This window comes from Meleagris gallopavo, chromosome 23 (assembly GCF_905368555.1).
Source record: "Meleagris gallopavo chromosome 23, MGAL_WU_HG_1.1, whole genome shotgun sequence".
Taxonomy (NCBI): domain Eukaryota; kingdom Metazoa; phylum Chordata; class Aves; order Galliformes; family Phasianidae; genus Meleagris; species Meleagris gallopavo.
The window spans coordinates 1798300-1814942 of NC_139426.1; the positions used below are offsets into that span (position 1 = coordinate 1798300).

At 36.9% G+C, this 16643-nt stretch overlaps 1 protein-coding gene across 3 annotated transcripts in view; it reads right to left on the reverse strand.

Moving 5' to 3' along the window:
* Window positions 1–611: 611 nt before the first annotated feature.
* PRKCZ (protein kinase C zeta) overlaps window positions 612–16643 on the reverse strand; it is a 40895-nt gene continuing 24863 nt past the window's right edge. For all 3 annotated transcript variants that reach the window (XM_085242211.1, XM_085242212.1, XM_019622517.3), the window contains 10 exons: window positions 15743–15931; window positions 14090–14187; window positions 13493–13579; window positions 12951–13086; window positions 12524–12611; window positions 11826–11945; window positions 11176–11255; window positions 10515–10604; window positions 2189–2304; window positions 612–827 (listed from right to left, as the gene is read on the reverse strand). In XM_085242211.1, the coding sequence (XP_085098337.1) occupies window positions 740–827; window positions 2189–2304; window positions 10515–10604; window positions 11176–11255; window positions 11826–11945; window positions 12524–12611; window positions 12951–13086; window positions 13493–13579; window positions 14090–14187; window positions 15743–15931 (1092 nt within the window). In that variant the 3' untranslated portion in view covers window positions 612–739. The remainder of the gene's footprint in view (window positions 828–2188; window positions 2305–10514; window positions 10605–11175; window positions 11256–11825; window positions 11946–12523; window positions 12612–12950; window positions 13087–13492; window positions 13580–14089; window positions 14188–15742; window positions 15932–16643) is intronic.

Below are 16643 nucleotides of genomic sequence, written 5' to 3' on the forward strand. Positions count from 1 at the left end.
GAAATTGATACTGTAAAATTTAATTTGGAATTAATATTGCTGAGTCACTCCACATGTCAAATTCTACAAAGAAACAAGTGAACATTAGGTTGCAGCTGTGAACCATGTTTATATGTAAATGATTACTTGAATATTAACAAGCAGAACTTACCAGGTTTAAGAACGCTCCAAATATGTAACAACTCTTCAATGCAGTTTATCCATTTAGGCACTTAAATCTTGTACCCAAACTTATGTTTTGATTGCTAATAAAACACAACTCCTTTTAAATACATCTGAGACGTTTAGACAGGTACCACTTGTGAAAAAAGGCATCAAAAATAAGCTTCAACACCACCGTAATATATTTTATTCTTCAGGATGTTACACTAATATTCTTCAACTGGAACTCATTGCATCAAATGTTTGTAGAAAGTGTGCAGTTCTCAAACTTGTTCAGAAACTCCTTTCCCAGAGATGCAATGAGTGTTTCAATCCTTCATGAAATAGGCACAAAATGCAAATTCCTTCATTAATGAAGCCAGTTGTGTCAGTGCCCAGAATTTAAGAATAACTTAGTGGTGGTAAGACCCACCAGAATCATTATTCTCTTCTTTGATTTTCAGCAGCAATTATTTTTTTTTTTTAAATCATTGGTCTCCATCCAGAATCTTACAGTTCCCCAGCCTTGCATGCATATACTGTAGTTAAGTATAAATTTAAGGTCATTCACATTGTCCACAGCAAAGATGCCTTTCCTTCATACTGTTTCTTCCGTTGACAGCAACAATGGATTAATGTATTCAAATCCTTCAAATTCTGACTGGTCTATTCGTTTTATTATATCTCTGAAAAACAAAAAACAAATTTAATTTTACTTGTTGCAGGTAGTGTTGTTGCTATGTCTATGTTCCCCAGGTAACAGCAGAATACCCTACAGAAAGCTGTGTCATACAGACATACAGAAGCATCAACAAATGGGACAAAAGACTGGGACACCTCTGAACGTATATTTCATACTCATGGCTCATCCCACTCATGGGGCCAACCTAGGATTATAGCAGGCACTTTATAATACAAAGAGGCTCTGAAATGCTGTTGTCTTTCAGAAGAATTCAGCTTTGTTGTGTAGCAGCAAGGAAGAAGGGAAGCACACAGAAGCATGTAAGGCTGAAATGTGCCTGCTGCTAATAGTTATGATACACAACAGCTTCTTGCACAGATGGCACACAACTGTATGCAGCACTTCAGGCAGTATCTGATAAATTAGAAATAGTAAATCCATTACTAAATGCCCAGTTCCAAACAGTACTTCAGAATCAGCTTTATTAGGCACCCAAAAAGAGCCACAGATTGATCTGGGCACACTTTCATTAAACAGCTCTGCGGAATTCATTTACAACCCTGGAACACAACAAATTGGTTTTCTTCAAACGTGAACAAGGCAGCAGGCTGCAAATGATTGGAAAACAAATGCAGCATAGTCTACAGCACAGGGCATCTAGCCTAATAAGGAAAAAGCAAGCAGAGGAAATTAAAAATACTGAAAATAAAAAGCAAGTGTATGAAGTAGAAGCAAAGTTTTCCTGCTCTCTCACAGTAAAGCTCACCTGAAAAAATTCTTGCTGCACTGCAATTTCAGTATTATCTGTCTTACATTTTTGGGAAAGCTCAACGTTTCCTGATTCACTTTTGTTCTGCACCAAAATGCCAGATGAGCAGCAAATAGCTTCACTGTACTTGTGACAAAACAGCACCATGCACTAAATGCTTCACACACAAGTGACAGCTACAAGAACGTTTCTTCTGATGTTTTCCCCCCTATTGCACAGAGCTTCCCCTTGTCCTTCCAGCCATCACTCAAGCTTCTGACTTGAACTTTTAGCACTTCTGTAAATAGCCCAAACTGTGTACAGTTACTTTAGTAGAGTTTGGACAATCTAAGATTCAAACTGTCTGGGTTAGAACTAAATTTTGATGTTGAGCAAGCACGTGCTCAACAGTAAATTAATGAGGTGTTCTGACCAACTTAGGAGATTATGAGCAATTTTCTAATACATAGAAAGTAAGGTAAGTTGTAGAATATTTGAAGACATTGACTACGTACTAAAGCTAAGTACATATTTAAAGATCACTATGAGAAAACAACTTTTTACAATTTAAGATTAAATTTAATGTAAAACTGTATTCAGGGAAAAAGAAAACTTACTCATCATCTGGGGTTAGCTGCACAGGTTCACTGGTGAACTGCGTATCAAAGTTGTCCAAACCATAATCATCTGTGATCTGAGGCTGAAATGGAGGGGTTGTTTGCTTCTTTTCCAGCTAGGAAAAAATACAATGGGAGAAGAAAAAGTTAGAGATATTCAGTAAGTTGTAAATTCCCTCAATATAACATAAATTGGCTTGAGAGTACATACAGAAATAAGTAACTATAGTTATACGTTTTAATATTGGTGGAAGGTACAAACATGCTAGTAAATTTTTTTCTAATAGACTGACACTAAATTGTACATGCTTCTGGATTATATTTAAAATGCAGCAAAAGGATAATTTCTGATTATTTCTCCAGTTATCTTCAAACTTTAATTATAGAAAAGCTGTTTCTCAAGTCTCTCACCATATAAATTAAGAAAAAAAATCTGTTGCTCTGTAAATCTGGTTCAAGATTTAAAATTGACAACACATTCCAGAAGCTTTCCATTCAAGCCAAGAAGCCTCCCCAGAATCTCTCACGTTTTCCCCCTCCTATGAACGTCTCTAAAGCTGCCTCTTGCAAAGGCATTTGCATCAAGATATCCAGACTTACTGGTTAATGTCAGTTCCAGCACAGAACAAAACTGTAAGCAGCATTTACTAACATCCCCATCAATGGCTAGTCGTTAAAAGCAAGAGCTATCACAATAGCTAAAGCAACCTAGAAATTTATTTTGCAATTAAAATGCAACTTTAAGTTTATTTACATACAATGCTTCCTGCTGTGAGATCACAAAGCCACTATTTATCTGCCATACCAAGGACTGCCAAAACATGTAAGAAAACACTTTTGATTCAAATAATGCTGCTCTAATCATTAAGAACCTTTTCTCATTTGCTGCAGCAGTAGTGTGCTCAACAGAAACTATAGTTTATTTATTAAGGCAAATCCCTGCTATCATCCAGAGTTGTAAGATTGCTCTTATCACAGCTCTGAGTGACACAGGAGCTGCAGACAGATTGTGATGTGTTGAAATCTCTATCCACAGCAGTTAAAAAACAGGAATTCCCCCATGTTTAGCTTGTTCCAAGGGGTAAATTATGGATGGGTGTTTTGACTTCCAAAAGCAAGTGGATGCCCACACATATCTAGCCTGCTTTGTGAGCTGATCACCAACCACAGTGAGACGCTGTGAGAATGCCTTGCCAACTGCATCACATATTGCCTCAAATACAAAATAACACTACCACAATGGAAGTAACGTAGAAAGTCTCCCAGTTGAAGCACTGTAGAGTAAGAAGCATCCTAAGTTTTAATAAATCAAGTTTTCGTAGGATTGTCTACAAACAGTTCTAGTGGATTTGTATACTTCTTGCATGGTTAAGTTACTATATATCAAATATTTGTGAACAGAATTCATCATGACTTGGTATCTGACAGTACAGTCTAAATTAACTACAGCAACAAAAAGAAAGTGCTTCGTAAGAGAGAGGAAAGGAAAAAACAATTCAGTAGGTTTCCATTCACACTTAAACACAAAATGCTGTAACCAAGACAGCATTTGCTGCCCCTCTTCCCAGCTCTACCACGCACAAACACTCAGTCTAATTCCCACATAAGGCACAGCCCAAGCAGCAGCCAAGTCAGTGCTACTGCTCAATTCCTCCACAGGAGCAAACAAGCTATTCCAACGCATTACATTCTGGAAAATCAGTGAGGTAAACACCACCACTTAACACCAAAGGCAAGAACTTAAACCATCAGAACATGATGTGAACTGAAGCGCATTGTGCACACACAGCCAGAGCGGTGAATGTTTCCAACACGCTGTTCTATGCATCCATGGCATTTCAAGGAGGTGACATCATTAATGTCGTGTGATGTTATTTCAGGTCTGCCCTGCAAACACACATTTCATGGGAAGGCAACCAACCAGATTCTAATGCCTACAGTTGTTGATATGCTGAAGCTTTGACTTAAACTGAAACAAACACATAATTTAGGGGTGCAATGCAAAGGTAACAAAGAAAGCATTTATGCTAGAGAAAAATGATGCATGAAAAAGTGTAACGTTTTTTAAAATGTGAAACATCTACATATTTCTAACGCCTCACTAATTAGAAATGTTAATAAGTAAACAAAAAAATGAAGAGTGCCTTTCATTCTAAGTACGTGATTCTATCTATTAACAACAGAGATAGCAAAAATCTTCATAGGCAGATTCAGCATGATGAGAACTGATGAGCTTAATTATCAAATGCACCAAGTACAGAAATATCATACAAATTAGCTCACATTAATACAAACATCTGATGAAGTTTTCCTACATTCTAAAGGTTACTTTACATTACAGTGCTGTTAGGTCTGTCTTTAAGGAAGCTACTGCAATGATTTCAGAGACCCATCCAGATCAGTGCCTCGGGAAAAAGCAACTCTCAAGTTCTGGCCTTTCCAAACCCCATACATCACCAACCACAGCTTTGCCAGAGGTCTTCATACCCAGCCCTCCCTCCACCTCTCCCCCACGATCTGTGTTCACCTCAGCTCATCTAGCCGGGAAACAGAGGTAATTAACTGCTAAACTGTCTGGGAAACTGCTCCTGAGAGACAGAACAGAAACACACATTTCCCCTCTTCTCTTTCACCAGGACTAACCTGGTCTCATCTGCCATGATGCTCTTTTTCACATGAAGCACAGAATGCAGTATACGTTCAGATGCTTATCAGGGTCCTAACTAGCAAGTAAGAACTATAGCACATAAACCCATCATCTCCAAAATTACATTAAAAATGCCATTCCTGTAACATAAGCACTTGAAGGAGGTACATTACAATTGTCAAGTGTAAGTTTTATCTGATTTGACGACATTGAGATTAGCTTTAACCTATAGAACTCTGCAGAAGTTTGGTCAACTTCTCTTTCACAACATATAATCATTCTTTTGTAGCTCAATATGAAACAGTCAGAAAGTACCACTGAAAGCTTAGTTCCCAAATCACATGCAATGACAAGTTAATACACAACAAACAGGAAAACAAGCATCGATGCAGTAAGAGGAGGAAGTATATATGAAGCTTTCCATTCCTATTGGGCTGTAAGTGTGAAAAATCAGGTCAGACGATTTCGATGAGTCATTCAAAGGTTTAACTGCAGCCAACGTAGATGGCTAAAACCTTCAAAACAATTGTTTACACATTTATTGTCAAAACAGTGAAATATTCCCAGATACAATCATCAAGCCTTGGGAAATCAGAGGAGCAGGAACAGTTGCAACATCAATATGTTGGATACCGAGAGAAACAGTACGGCTACTTGGAAGAACTCACCTTCCTCCCTACAATTTTGATTTTTTATTGCTTCTAAATATTCACTTGAATCTCCCAACTCTCCTATTAAAAAACAATAATACTGCCATCAGGTCCCACGCTCGGATTTGATTTTACAATCACACTGTGGCATTTGTTAACCACAGAGAAAGTGTTGTTTCATTAGAAACCCAACTTCAAAAGGATAAGCAGTGTGCTAATGACAAAGCCAGGCATAGCAAGTGATGAAAGTGACAGTTCAGTGTGCTGAGTGAAGCACATCATGAAACGAGCTCCTCCATCCATCGCTGATGATTTATGGATGCCAGTAAATTTCATCTATTTTGTAAAAACAATTCTTACAGCAACATTTCAGAGACATTACTGAGCATTAAGAAAACTGAAATTATTCATTTGCCCCTAAACTGCCAATTTACAAGTTAGCTATAACCAGAACTGTTAAACATCACCGATAAGATATGGTTATCTGTTTTCTTCTATTTATGATCATCTAAGATGGCAATTCTACAAAATGTTTGCTTAATTGGCACGCTGCTTTTGTTCAAAGCTCCTTTAATTCAAGAGGCTGTGTACACATCACAGAACTGGCATCTAGAAATGGACTGAAGTCATTACTTGCCTGCAGAAGGAAGTGTCAGAAAGGATTCCAGGGTAAGAATGCAAAATAAATTGTGATAATGCTATTCTTCAGTGTTGGCACATGTCTATCTTAACATCCTCTGTAGGTACTTACAACATTTGCTGGCATTACTACTTTCAGAGTACAGTTTTATAGCTATATTGTCTGTGCTTTCAGAGTTGTCTGAAATAGCCTTATAACAGTAGAGATTTTCCATGTATGATACACTTCACAGTGGTTTTCCCATTTAACATTACTGGATTATATTTTAATTGGAAGAACAAAGGGTAAATAAATGCAGACTTCCAGTACTAACACACCATGTTCATCACTCACCCTGGGTTTCTTTAATGGGTCATCTAAGCAGAAATTACAGAGCTTGAAACAGGACCAGCATTCCAGTTATATGCTTTGGAAAAAATACACAAGAACAACCTCAGCTGTATCAAATGAGAGGTACAAAACCCTCTCCACGGATCCCCTTGTAATTGAGATGGAGCAGAACTGGGGACAAGATGCTCAGTGGCAGGGTAAGAATTTAGCTTATATTATGATCCATTATTAAATTACCACTGAAAATTTTCTTGTTGGTAGAATGCTAACAGGCATGCAGCTGATCAAAGAATAAATTTCTAGTTGTTTCAGAGTTAAGTTCTGGCTAAATGAATTATTCCTGCCTTCTCTGCACTGTGGAGGTAGTTTTTCTTTAAATTAAAGAAAATATACTCAAATTCCTTAATAGAACAGGGGAAAGTAATTGATCACCACAGAAGTTAGTACTTAAAAGCTGTGGTAAAAAGCGTTATGTTACAGGTAACTTCCTAACCACTAACTGAGCTACACATCTATATGCTCTGTGTTTCTACAGGGCATAGAAGTGACCAACACATGAATTAGAAGGAAGTTATTTATGAGGCTATGAGCAGTTGGAACCATTTTTACCTTCCTCTGAAGCTTCTGGTAATGGCTTTGATAGAGACAGGCTACCAGACTTGATCATTATTCTGATCTGTTATGGCCTACGTGGTACATACACTTTGGGTTAAGCCTTGCTGGCCACTGGAGGTCACCGTTCCTCTAGAGAAATATCAGATACAAAATCAACATTCAAAGCTCCCCCTGGAACACAACTAACAACACTAATGGAAAATGGAAAAGCACAGTTTGTTTTCATGCAATATCCTCAGTGACAACAGCATTACGTGACAAAGCAATAAGATTGTTTTAATATATATTTCTGTATGAAGATTGAAAAACTAAATTTTGTTTTCATAGCAATAATACTCCGTGATACACCCAGCTTTCTCCCTGGCTCCAGCCTCTTCACACATCTGGATGGATGGTTGAAAAACACCGAGGGAAGGGAAACATTCTTATTTTCTACACCAAGGCCTGTAGGTTCTCTTACAGGTCTTGTTCAGTCTTAAGGAGTTGTATTCTATATTAAATAGCATTCTATGATTCTATCCGTTCTATGACTCGTTTCAGTAGCATTCTTTTGAAGAGGTTTCTCACTAGTTATTACACCCATGATGTCCATATGTTATCAACTGAAACTGCACATAAGGAGGCCTCTGTGCTGCCTGCATATCAAAAACAGTAACATGGACTTGAGAGCTGGAATGTATTATGTCACTGTATTCTGAAATTAAGTAAAGTTTCACAGCTCCCAGAAAATCCTCTCACAACTATTTGACTTTAGGCTTCTCTTTGCCTTGCAGATCATATACTAATTACTGCCACTTTAAAATAATTCAAAATGCAAACATGGGCTTCTCCCATGTAAAACAGAAGTTTATGCAGAGTGTGTTGGCTCCCAGAATCTTATTACAATGTATTTTATAGGTCAGTTTCACAAGGAGAAATTGAAGGTTTTTGGATGTTTTGAAGCAACACAAACAACAAGAAGCCACACTGACGTGAATTATACTGAGACCAGAAATGCATTCCTATTTTTGTAACCTTTTCCATAATTATTAACATAAGCAGCCTACAAATTCAATGATTCTAAATGCCATTTGAGAGAAATGTCAAAATACTTAAGTATAACTTATTACAAGTTAAGCAGTGAACACCAATATAGTTAGTGCTCCACATTTAAAAATAGAGATCCAAAAATAATTCAGCCATTTAAGCTTTCTTTTCTAACTTGGTACATGTAGTCAAGACTGGAAAAACTCCTACACAGATGCAGAATGTTGCAATAGAAGAAAGAGTCAGGACAGTGTATTTACTTCTCTTCCTGAGGAACAGCATTTGTGTGCAATTACAGGAGATTAATCTAGACTACTTAGTGCTCCTGATACACCACCAATCAAATGAAAACATCTGAACTACAATGCAGTTAAGATTCACGTCTCTAGAGACTCTGATGAATGCTCGACTAGAAATCTACAGCTAACAGGTAAAACTTGCAATTAAGAAGTATAAGCAAACAAGTATGGAAAAGCTATTGGCTGTATTTAGTAGGAAGGGAAACACACCAGATGAACTGCAGCACTTGAACAGAATAAATGACTTGAAGTAGCCCTTAACCTTCAAGTCAGAGCAACAGAGACTAAATGTGTTCTAATTTTCAGTAACATCAACCCCAACACTATAACCCTAAAATTTATTTTGTTAAAATACACAAAACAAAAAAGCCAGCCAAGCTACCATCACCATAATCTAACAAGACAACGTAAATGATGAGCTGATACTGCTGTCCAAAATGTAACCATAACTGCTTCTGCACACAGCTAGCAGAAGCCATGGCTTTGTAGCACTTTTTCAATATGTAATGGATAAACACTGTAAAAATAGGTACTTTGTGCTGAAAAATTAGAAAGGTTGTGTTCGTTCTCCCTGAATGCTGTTAAACCATCCTGCATACAGAGTAATCTAATATGTTCTTAACCACACCACACACAACTCAGATGACCAAGACTGAAAACAATGCTTACAGAGGTTTTGCATGTTATCCTAAACACATTTTCCAATACTAGAAGCATAGCTTAGTTTTTTTCCTGACATCTTAGATCCCTCCTGAGCAGTGCTGTCCTAATTATCTTGCAAAATTGTACAGAAATCCACCCCAATTTTTTATTAGTGTTTTTAATTAGATATTTAATACCAAGGCTTTCAACCAAAAAGTAGGTAGAAAACCAAAACTCAAGTAAACTCAGCGTATGTGATGATCAAGAAGTAATAGTTCCAATTAAGAAGTATTTATACAGATAAAGACAACAGATCCAAGAGTCTTCTGCACCTGTCAGAAAAACTCTGCAAAACAGAAACCCTGCAGTGCATGGCATTTATATTCTAACACAAACTGCAGTCAAGCTGCATTACAGCTACCACTGGGTAGCTAACATAATGGAACACAGCACGTAGGTAAAAGGAGAACACAAAACGAGCCATGTCTGTGACAGAAGTAGACATCCTTGTAATTATGGTACAAATCACTCTGGGAACGGCAGGTATTTTAAAACACTGGCTCCTAATGTAGTGAATGTCTTCTCTGAATGCCTGAACAGCAGGCCTGGAAGCAACAGTCACACGGTTCTTGTCTGGACCTCTTTCACATTATTACAGGCACTGCTGCTTGCCTGTTTCTATATTTTGTGGAGACTTCCCAGGACCATGAAAACAATACATGCATATATTCTCAATATTCTCAAAGTTCAACTAAATTATTAAAAATGTAATGCTGGTAAGGAAGAGTTCCTGACTTCTTTTTGGCTGTGTCAATAAATGCAACAATGCAGTTCCTATGGTGATTTTCTGCAAAGCAGAGACAGTTACTGAGTAACAGAAGCTTTTATAAAACTAGCTTTAATAAAGATGCATCCAAACCTACAGACATGCATGTTGTCTGCTCCATCCTAAGCTAAACATTTCCATTATAACACCAGGTATAGAGAAAAACAAGAAGAAATAATCAGAGAATCATTTCAAGTAGCTACAAAACTTTCACACCACTTTTTTTTTTTTTTAAAGAAAAAAGATGCAACCCTTCTCTGCCATAAACATGACTTCACTCTTACCTACTTGAATAATCCTACTCATTTTAAAAAGTACATAACTTGTTTTTTTTTTAAATAATGTATTACAAGTAGACTACAAATGCTTTGTGCATGTGAAGCATCTCACCTCCCATGGCTGTGTATTAACTGATTCTGTGGCACTTTACCTGCTCTTGTTCATTCAGTTCAATGCCAACCTGCCCTCCCTTTGAGGTGGAAATGTTTCTAACCAGGGAAATTAAGCACTGCTTGCTAAGACACGCTGCCTTTCTCTGTTAGGACTGTGTAAAATGACAACTGCAGGCACCTTGCATCTACACTGGATAAACTAACAAGAAACTAACAAGAAGTTCCTTTTGAAGGCACAAACAGAAGTAATTATTTTTACCAGATCCCAGTCTATGCTGCGGAAAAACGTGTGAGACTTGATATCAGAAAATCCTGTTTGTGGCTGACAACCAAGCCTTTCCTTGGGGTCCTGCAAGAAACACAGAAACACACTGTTACATACTGAGTCAGTTACAGCCCATTTTTGTCACAACCCCATCTGTATCACCAGCATTCTCCACTACTACACAAACACCTGTTAACATGCACATGCTATGGCTACCAAAGCATCTTCATTCTCTTCTGAGTTCATATAAAAGCTCTATTTAACTAAGTATTTTACAACTTCTGGCAATAATAATTAGACTTAATATATAATTCATATCCTTCCCCCCCCCCCCCCCCCCAATTTGAATGATAATGGTTCTATGGATTTCAATGAACTTCATTCAATGAACATTAAGTATTACAGATAAGAGTTTATAAATGTCTATAACAGCTTCTAACCAAGGCCAGGCTTTTAAAACAAGTCTGATATGGGAGTTCTTCAGAACTAACAAGTTGTGTGGTGGTGGTTTGGTTGGTCTTTTTTAAATCATACAGGATGCCAAGGTTTTATAGATTTTCTTAATAGTAAGCAGATTAACTTCTTAACCGTATTCCTTTCAACAGGAAGCTGACTTCCAGATATTAGATGCTAAAAATAAGAGAATGTAATTTACCTTGTTTAAAAATCCTTTTAACACATGGGAGGCCTTGACAGAAAGAAACCTTGGAATCCGGATGGGCTTCTCAAGGATAACTGTTACAGGTTTAAAAACAGTAATATTGTTGGTTTTTTTTGTTTGTTTTGTTACATTGACCATTATTTCAATACAAACACTATATTGTTCAGATATGTTACCATTTGAAAAATGGTTACATATGGTTAATTTTGAAATTAACAAATTTTTGAACATAAGGAGTTACAGTAATACAAACTACTGCAGCAAAACTTCAAGATTTCAGAAAAAAGTGTTAGCTACATGATCTTTTTATTTGTACAAGAACAGGGAATAAAACATTTTGTGTCCTTAGCATATGTAAAGTCTGTTTTTAAATAATAATTCATAATTCCATACAATTTATTTGGCTTCACTTCTGTTCTTTGACATGCTTTTATCATCTGTAGAAAGGTTCCTAATTCCAGGCTATTTCATCACAATAAAATAAATACCTAGGATGAAAGCTTAAAAATACTTCATATACTGTAGACCTGCTAGCAGCTGTGAGATGAGAAAAGGAAAAGATAAAGTAATTCTAAGTGTCCTCCTGCAACTGTTAATTTTCATTATTTCTCCCCCAAGAGAAATCGTAGAACACAAAACTGTACCTTGGAAGAGGTAATCTTCAGTGTTCATGTCTGGATTGTCAGTAATGATATCAAATGGAGACCTTCCTGCCATCATTTCAAACATCAATACACCAAGAGCCCACCAGTCCACGCTGAACCCTGTCAATATTTACACAGTAGATTTTAAGCTGCTCTTCAAATTTCAGAGTTCTCTCATAATGTGAGGAGTAATGGTCTGGTTCTATATGACCAGTATCAATGGATGAAACTTGACAGGAATTTGGACCACAAAAGCAACCCGTATAGATTTTGTACGTGTCTATACACAACCCAACCTACTGATCAGATCAGTTCATAACAACAACACTGGTTAAGATTATAGTTTTGACTTCTGAATAAACAATGAACTTTGTCACAGCATTCCATAACTTTGCCTGGGGAACAATAGCAGTTGGGATGTCAAGTATAACAAGGGTTGGGGATTGATTTTGATACAGTGACACTGCATTGTTCAGGGAAAGTAGGATTTAAAGCTAGCCAAAATGAATGACTTCTGAACTTAAAAGGTTGTTTTTCTAGTGCAAACTTATACTGTATAACATGCATTTAAATTTTCTCAATATATAATGGCACAAAAATGAGGAAATCCAGTAACAACAGTATTTGAACAATGACTCCATGACTCTAACTTGGATTTGTGCTCAGTTATAACACCAAATTGTTCAGTCTCAGCTTACCATATTCTTCTCCCCTTAGGATTTCTGGTGCAATGTAATTTGGTGTTCCACAGAAAGTGCTCGTAGTGTCACCAGGACCCAATCCTTCCTACATACAGGCAGTTTAAAAAATTAGAAGTTTACTAATTTGGAGGTAGAAAACTGAACATTAGAAATGAACTCAGTCAAGGTCAACTTCTCTCCCGCAAAGTGATCAGCATAAAAAACACAAAGGAAGAAGTTACAAATCTGGTCTTATGCTTCAGTTACTTTGCAGCATTAAGTTGCTCTTCCACAACCAATTCTGTGACACTGGTGTTAAGCAAAGGGTAACTTCTGTCAGTTTTCCCTTGGTATCACTAGTACAGTGTTGGACTTAAAAGCTTAACCAAAGAAATACACTACTGAGTGACAAAGAAAAGAGAAAAGAAAGCTTAGAAAATTTTACCTTGCACATGCCATAATCTGTTAATTTGATATGACCCTCTGCATCTAAAAGAACATTGTCTAGTTTTAAATCTCTGTAGATTATGCCTCTTTCATGTAGGAAGTTCAGAGCAATACAAATTTCAGCAGCATAAAACCTGAAAAAGAGAAAAATCTTAAAGACTGTACAAAACCAGTTTGTCTCTGAACAGGATACTGAAAGGAAGCTACATTTGTTCACAAAGGTATTGAACTCATCCTGTAAAACCATTCCTTTAAAAATGGCAAATGTAATTTTGAATTCTATTAATTATCTATCAACATATCAAAGAAATGTTAACTGAACATGAAGCAGTAAATACAAATACACAGAAATAGTTTGCCAATCAAAAATCACATATTTTAAAAAAGTTAACATTTCTTACCATAGCACAACACTCTAATCTTTGAAAATAACCTTCTGTTTCCTCTTGGCTATTCATATTCTCTTATAAACTTCCTAAAGAATCTCATACAACATGAAATAACAGAAGGAAAACCACAACAGCTGGATTAGTAAAATACCTTGCATGTTCTTCAGGAAGTTTTCTTTGCCGTTGCATATGAAACATAAGGTCTCCTCCATTTACATACTCTATGACAAGAAATAATCTGAAAGTATATAATAGAATTAATGGCTTCCAAGCAAATTCTCAGTAGGAAGAAAACTACTGCTATTCTTCCAATTTGAGCCATTTTCACTTCCACTCTTCAATCTGACTTGCATATTTCTTATGGTTACCGCAACTACTTAAGATTAGGAAAGAAGCCAAAAGAATCCTTATTTGACCCATACTAGGCAGGAGCACATCCTTTATTTGAAAGCAAATAAAAATGAAGAAGCCAGACTAAACAGGAAGAGGATATTTCATTCAATTGTCCACTATTTGCTGTGAAAGCTGTAGTACTACCATAAACAGTACAAAAGGCAGCAGTGTTTGATTAATATTATGGACAGGAAATCCCTGCATTTTGCTCCACACTGCATTAAGTTACGCCCTCTGAACTGGCTTTGGTGAAGCAATGGAACCCTTCCAAAGTTTTCTGACTGCCATGGCAGTGGTTATACCTCCTTTACAAGAAGCTTTCTGTTTTCAAAACAAAATTTCAGATCTTTCTTACCGACTCGTTGTTTGAAAGCAGGAATGTAAACCAACTAGGAATGGGTTGCTGGATGCCTGTTCAAACACGTGTTTCTCTGTCTGTACCCAATCAATATCCTGAAATAGAATAATTGAACAATCAGAACTTCTACCAGATAACCACCATGAACATTCCCAGAAAATAAATTGTTTACATCTAACCTCCCTTGTATATAGTGTTCTTACACATGTCCTTAAGAAAAGCTAAATAACTAAAACCGGAGGAAAATAGAAAACAATTCAGCTCAATTATTCAGTGGGTTTAAATAACTGAGCTTCACTTGCTCATCTGATACTTGAAATTAACTCAATGCAGTTACCAAAATGTAATGAGTTTGTCCAACCAAAATCACCCTCAGTGGTATCACAGACTGCCTTTAATATGTCAACAGAAGTTCTGACTACACACTGCAATACAATATAAGAATGAAACAACATGTGACTGATTCAAGTGAAGTATTTGTACCAAAGTACCAAAGTTCAGATCCACAATAAAACATTTCATCATTTTTCTTATAACCATAAGAAATTAAAATGTTCTGGACAACTGGTTCTAGCAGTAGATCCAAGACATGACACAGATCACACTATGAACATTCAGCACCATGCCAACAAACAAGGAATGCAAGTAGTAAGAATTCTCTATTTCTAACAGATACTTCCAGCTCTCCAGCCAATTTGGAGACAACCGAGACAGATGCTGAGAATTCAGGCCTTCCTGTCAAGAACAACTGGTGAAGAACTGTACAAAGGGAAACAAAGACTTCAATCCCAGGACAACCCGTCTGGCTGAGGAACTGAAGTCTCAAAGGAATCAAGAACAATTACCAACAAAACCAGATCTGAAAGGTTTGTGTTTAAATGCTCCTCAAGATGTTACATTTCAGAATGGGAAATGTGGGCTAAATATGAACGCTAAATTCAATTTTGAAAAAACACATTCATTTCTTGTTTTAACAAATGATTTCTCCTCTAAGAGAACCCAAACTAAGCTCATCATATTTGTACATACAAATAATACACTGGTACTACATTAGTAAGCTAACATTAACAGGATCGAGCCTAGAAAAATTCATATTCTTCCCATATCTTCTGGTATTACAGCCCATACACCTCTTCATATGTGCTGCCACTCCTGCACAAGCATGTCACACTGCAGTGTGCCACTGAAGCTGGCAGCCTGACAACGTATGGCATTGTTCTGCAAGGTCTCTCAGAGCACTGTCTGAGCAGGGCTGTGGGCTGTGAACCCATCCCCCACTCCTTAACATGGCACGTTCCAGCTCTGTGGCACTGCAGGTGGTTCAAACCTCCCTTCTTTGCTGGGATTCGCTTTATCCATTCTGTCTTCTTTTAAGTGAACATAAGTGTACAGATTAGCACACTTGTTTGAACATTCTTCACATGCATTCTACCAAATTTAAGAGTTTTGTTTAAATGAGAGACATTTCAAATTTAATCTTGATGCTACACTTTAAGCAGACAGTTAGTGACAGATGACTTCAAAAGCTTGTAAAACTCCTACGACAGAACTGTTTTCTAAGATTTCTGCTGCCTTCTAATTTGAATGATGTTTGTCAAACAGCACTACATTTCTAAAACATGCAGTGGAATGCAGTTAACACAGGCTTACCTCATCATCATGGACCAATTCTTTTTTCACTACTTTCATCGCATAGATTTGATCATTCTTTTTTAACCGAACTAAAAGAACTTTGGCATAGCTTCCACGTCCAATAACTCTGATTAAATCGAAGTCCTGTAGCCCAAGCCCCTGAGAAATCTTAATTCCATCCATTCCATCAATGACTGGTTTGATATCCTGCATAAAAGAAAGAAAACAAGTAGTTAACTGTTATGAAAGTATCTTCTCTTTCTAGCATCCATCACAGCCAAAAGGTCTTTAATCACTGGACAGAGCTCACTGAGTTTACAAGCTGTTGTCACTGTCACACAGATCTGAATGGCTGATAGTGACTTATTTAGAAATATTTTGTTGGTGTTTGTTTTGTTCTCTAGTTCTTGCTCTAGTTGTTCAGTGAATCACATAAGTACTCCCTACTGGAAAACAGAAGGCATTCTTTTAGAAGTGACATTTTAGTCATTCTTAAACTTTAGGCTATGTTGGATTATACTTCACACTGAGCAAAGACCATCTTTTATATTCTGAAATGTGAGAATTGGCAGAAAATATCCTGCCACAAAGAACGTTGTTTTTAAATTCTAAAAGATAAACTTGATCTTTACTATCTGCTGGAATTATGTGATATAACACTACAGATTAAGTAGTTGAAGATTCGCATACACAATACACTTTGACTTTCCAAATTTCACCAGGATACACAATGCTCTGACATACTTCTATTGCCTATTTTTATCTGACCTCATGCTACAGTACTTGCAGACAGATCAGTGTTCTGCTGAACCAAGTATTTATATAAAGAATCTTGATCTAGGATTGACTGCTATTAGAAGAGATTGCTGTGAGCTTAAAGACTCTATTCAACAAAGCTACCAGAATACCACATCCTCTT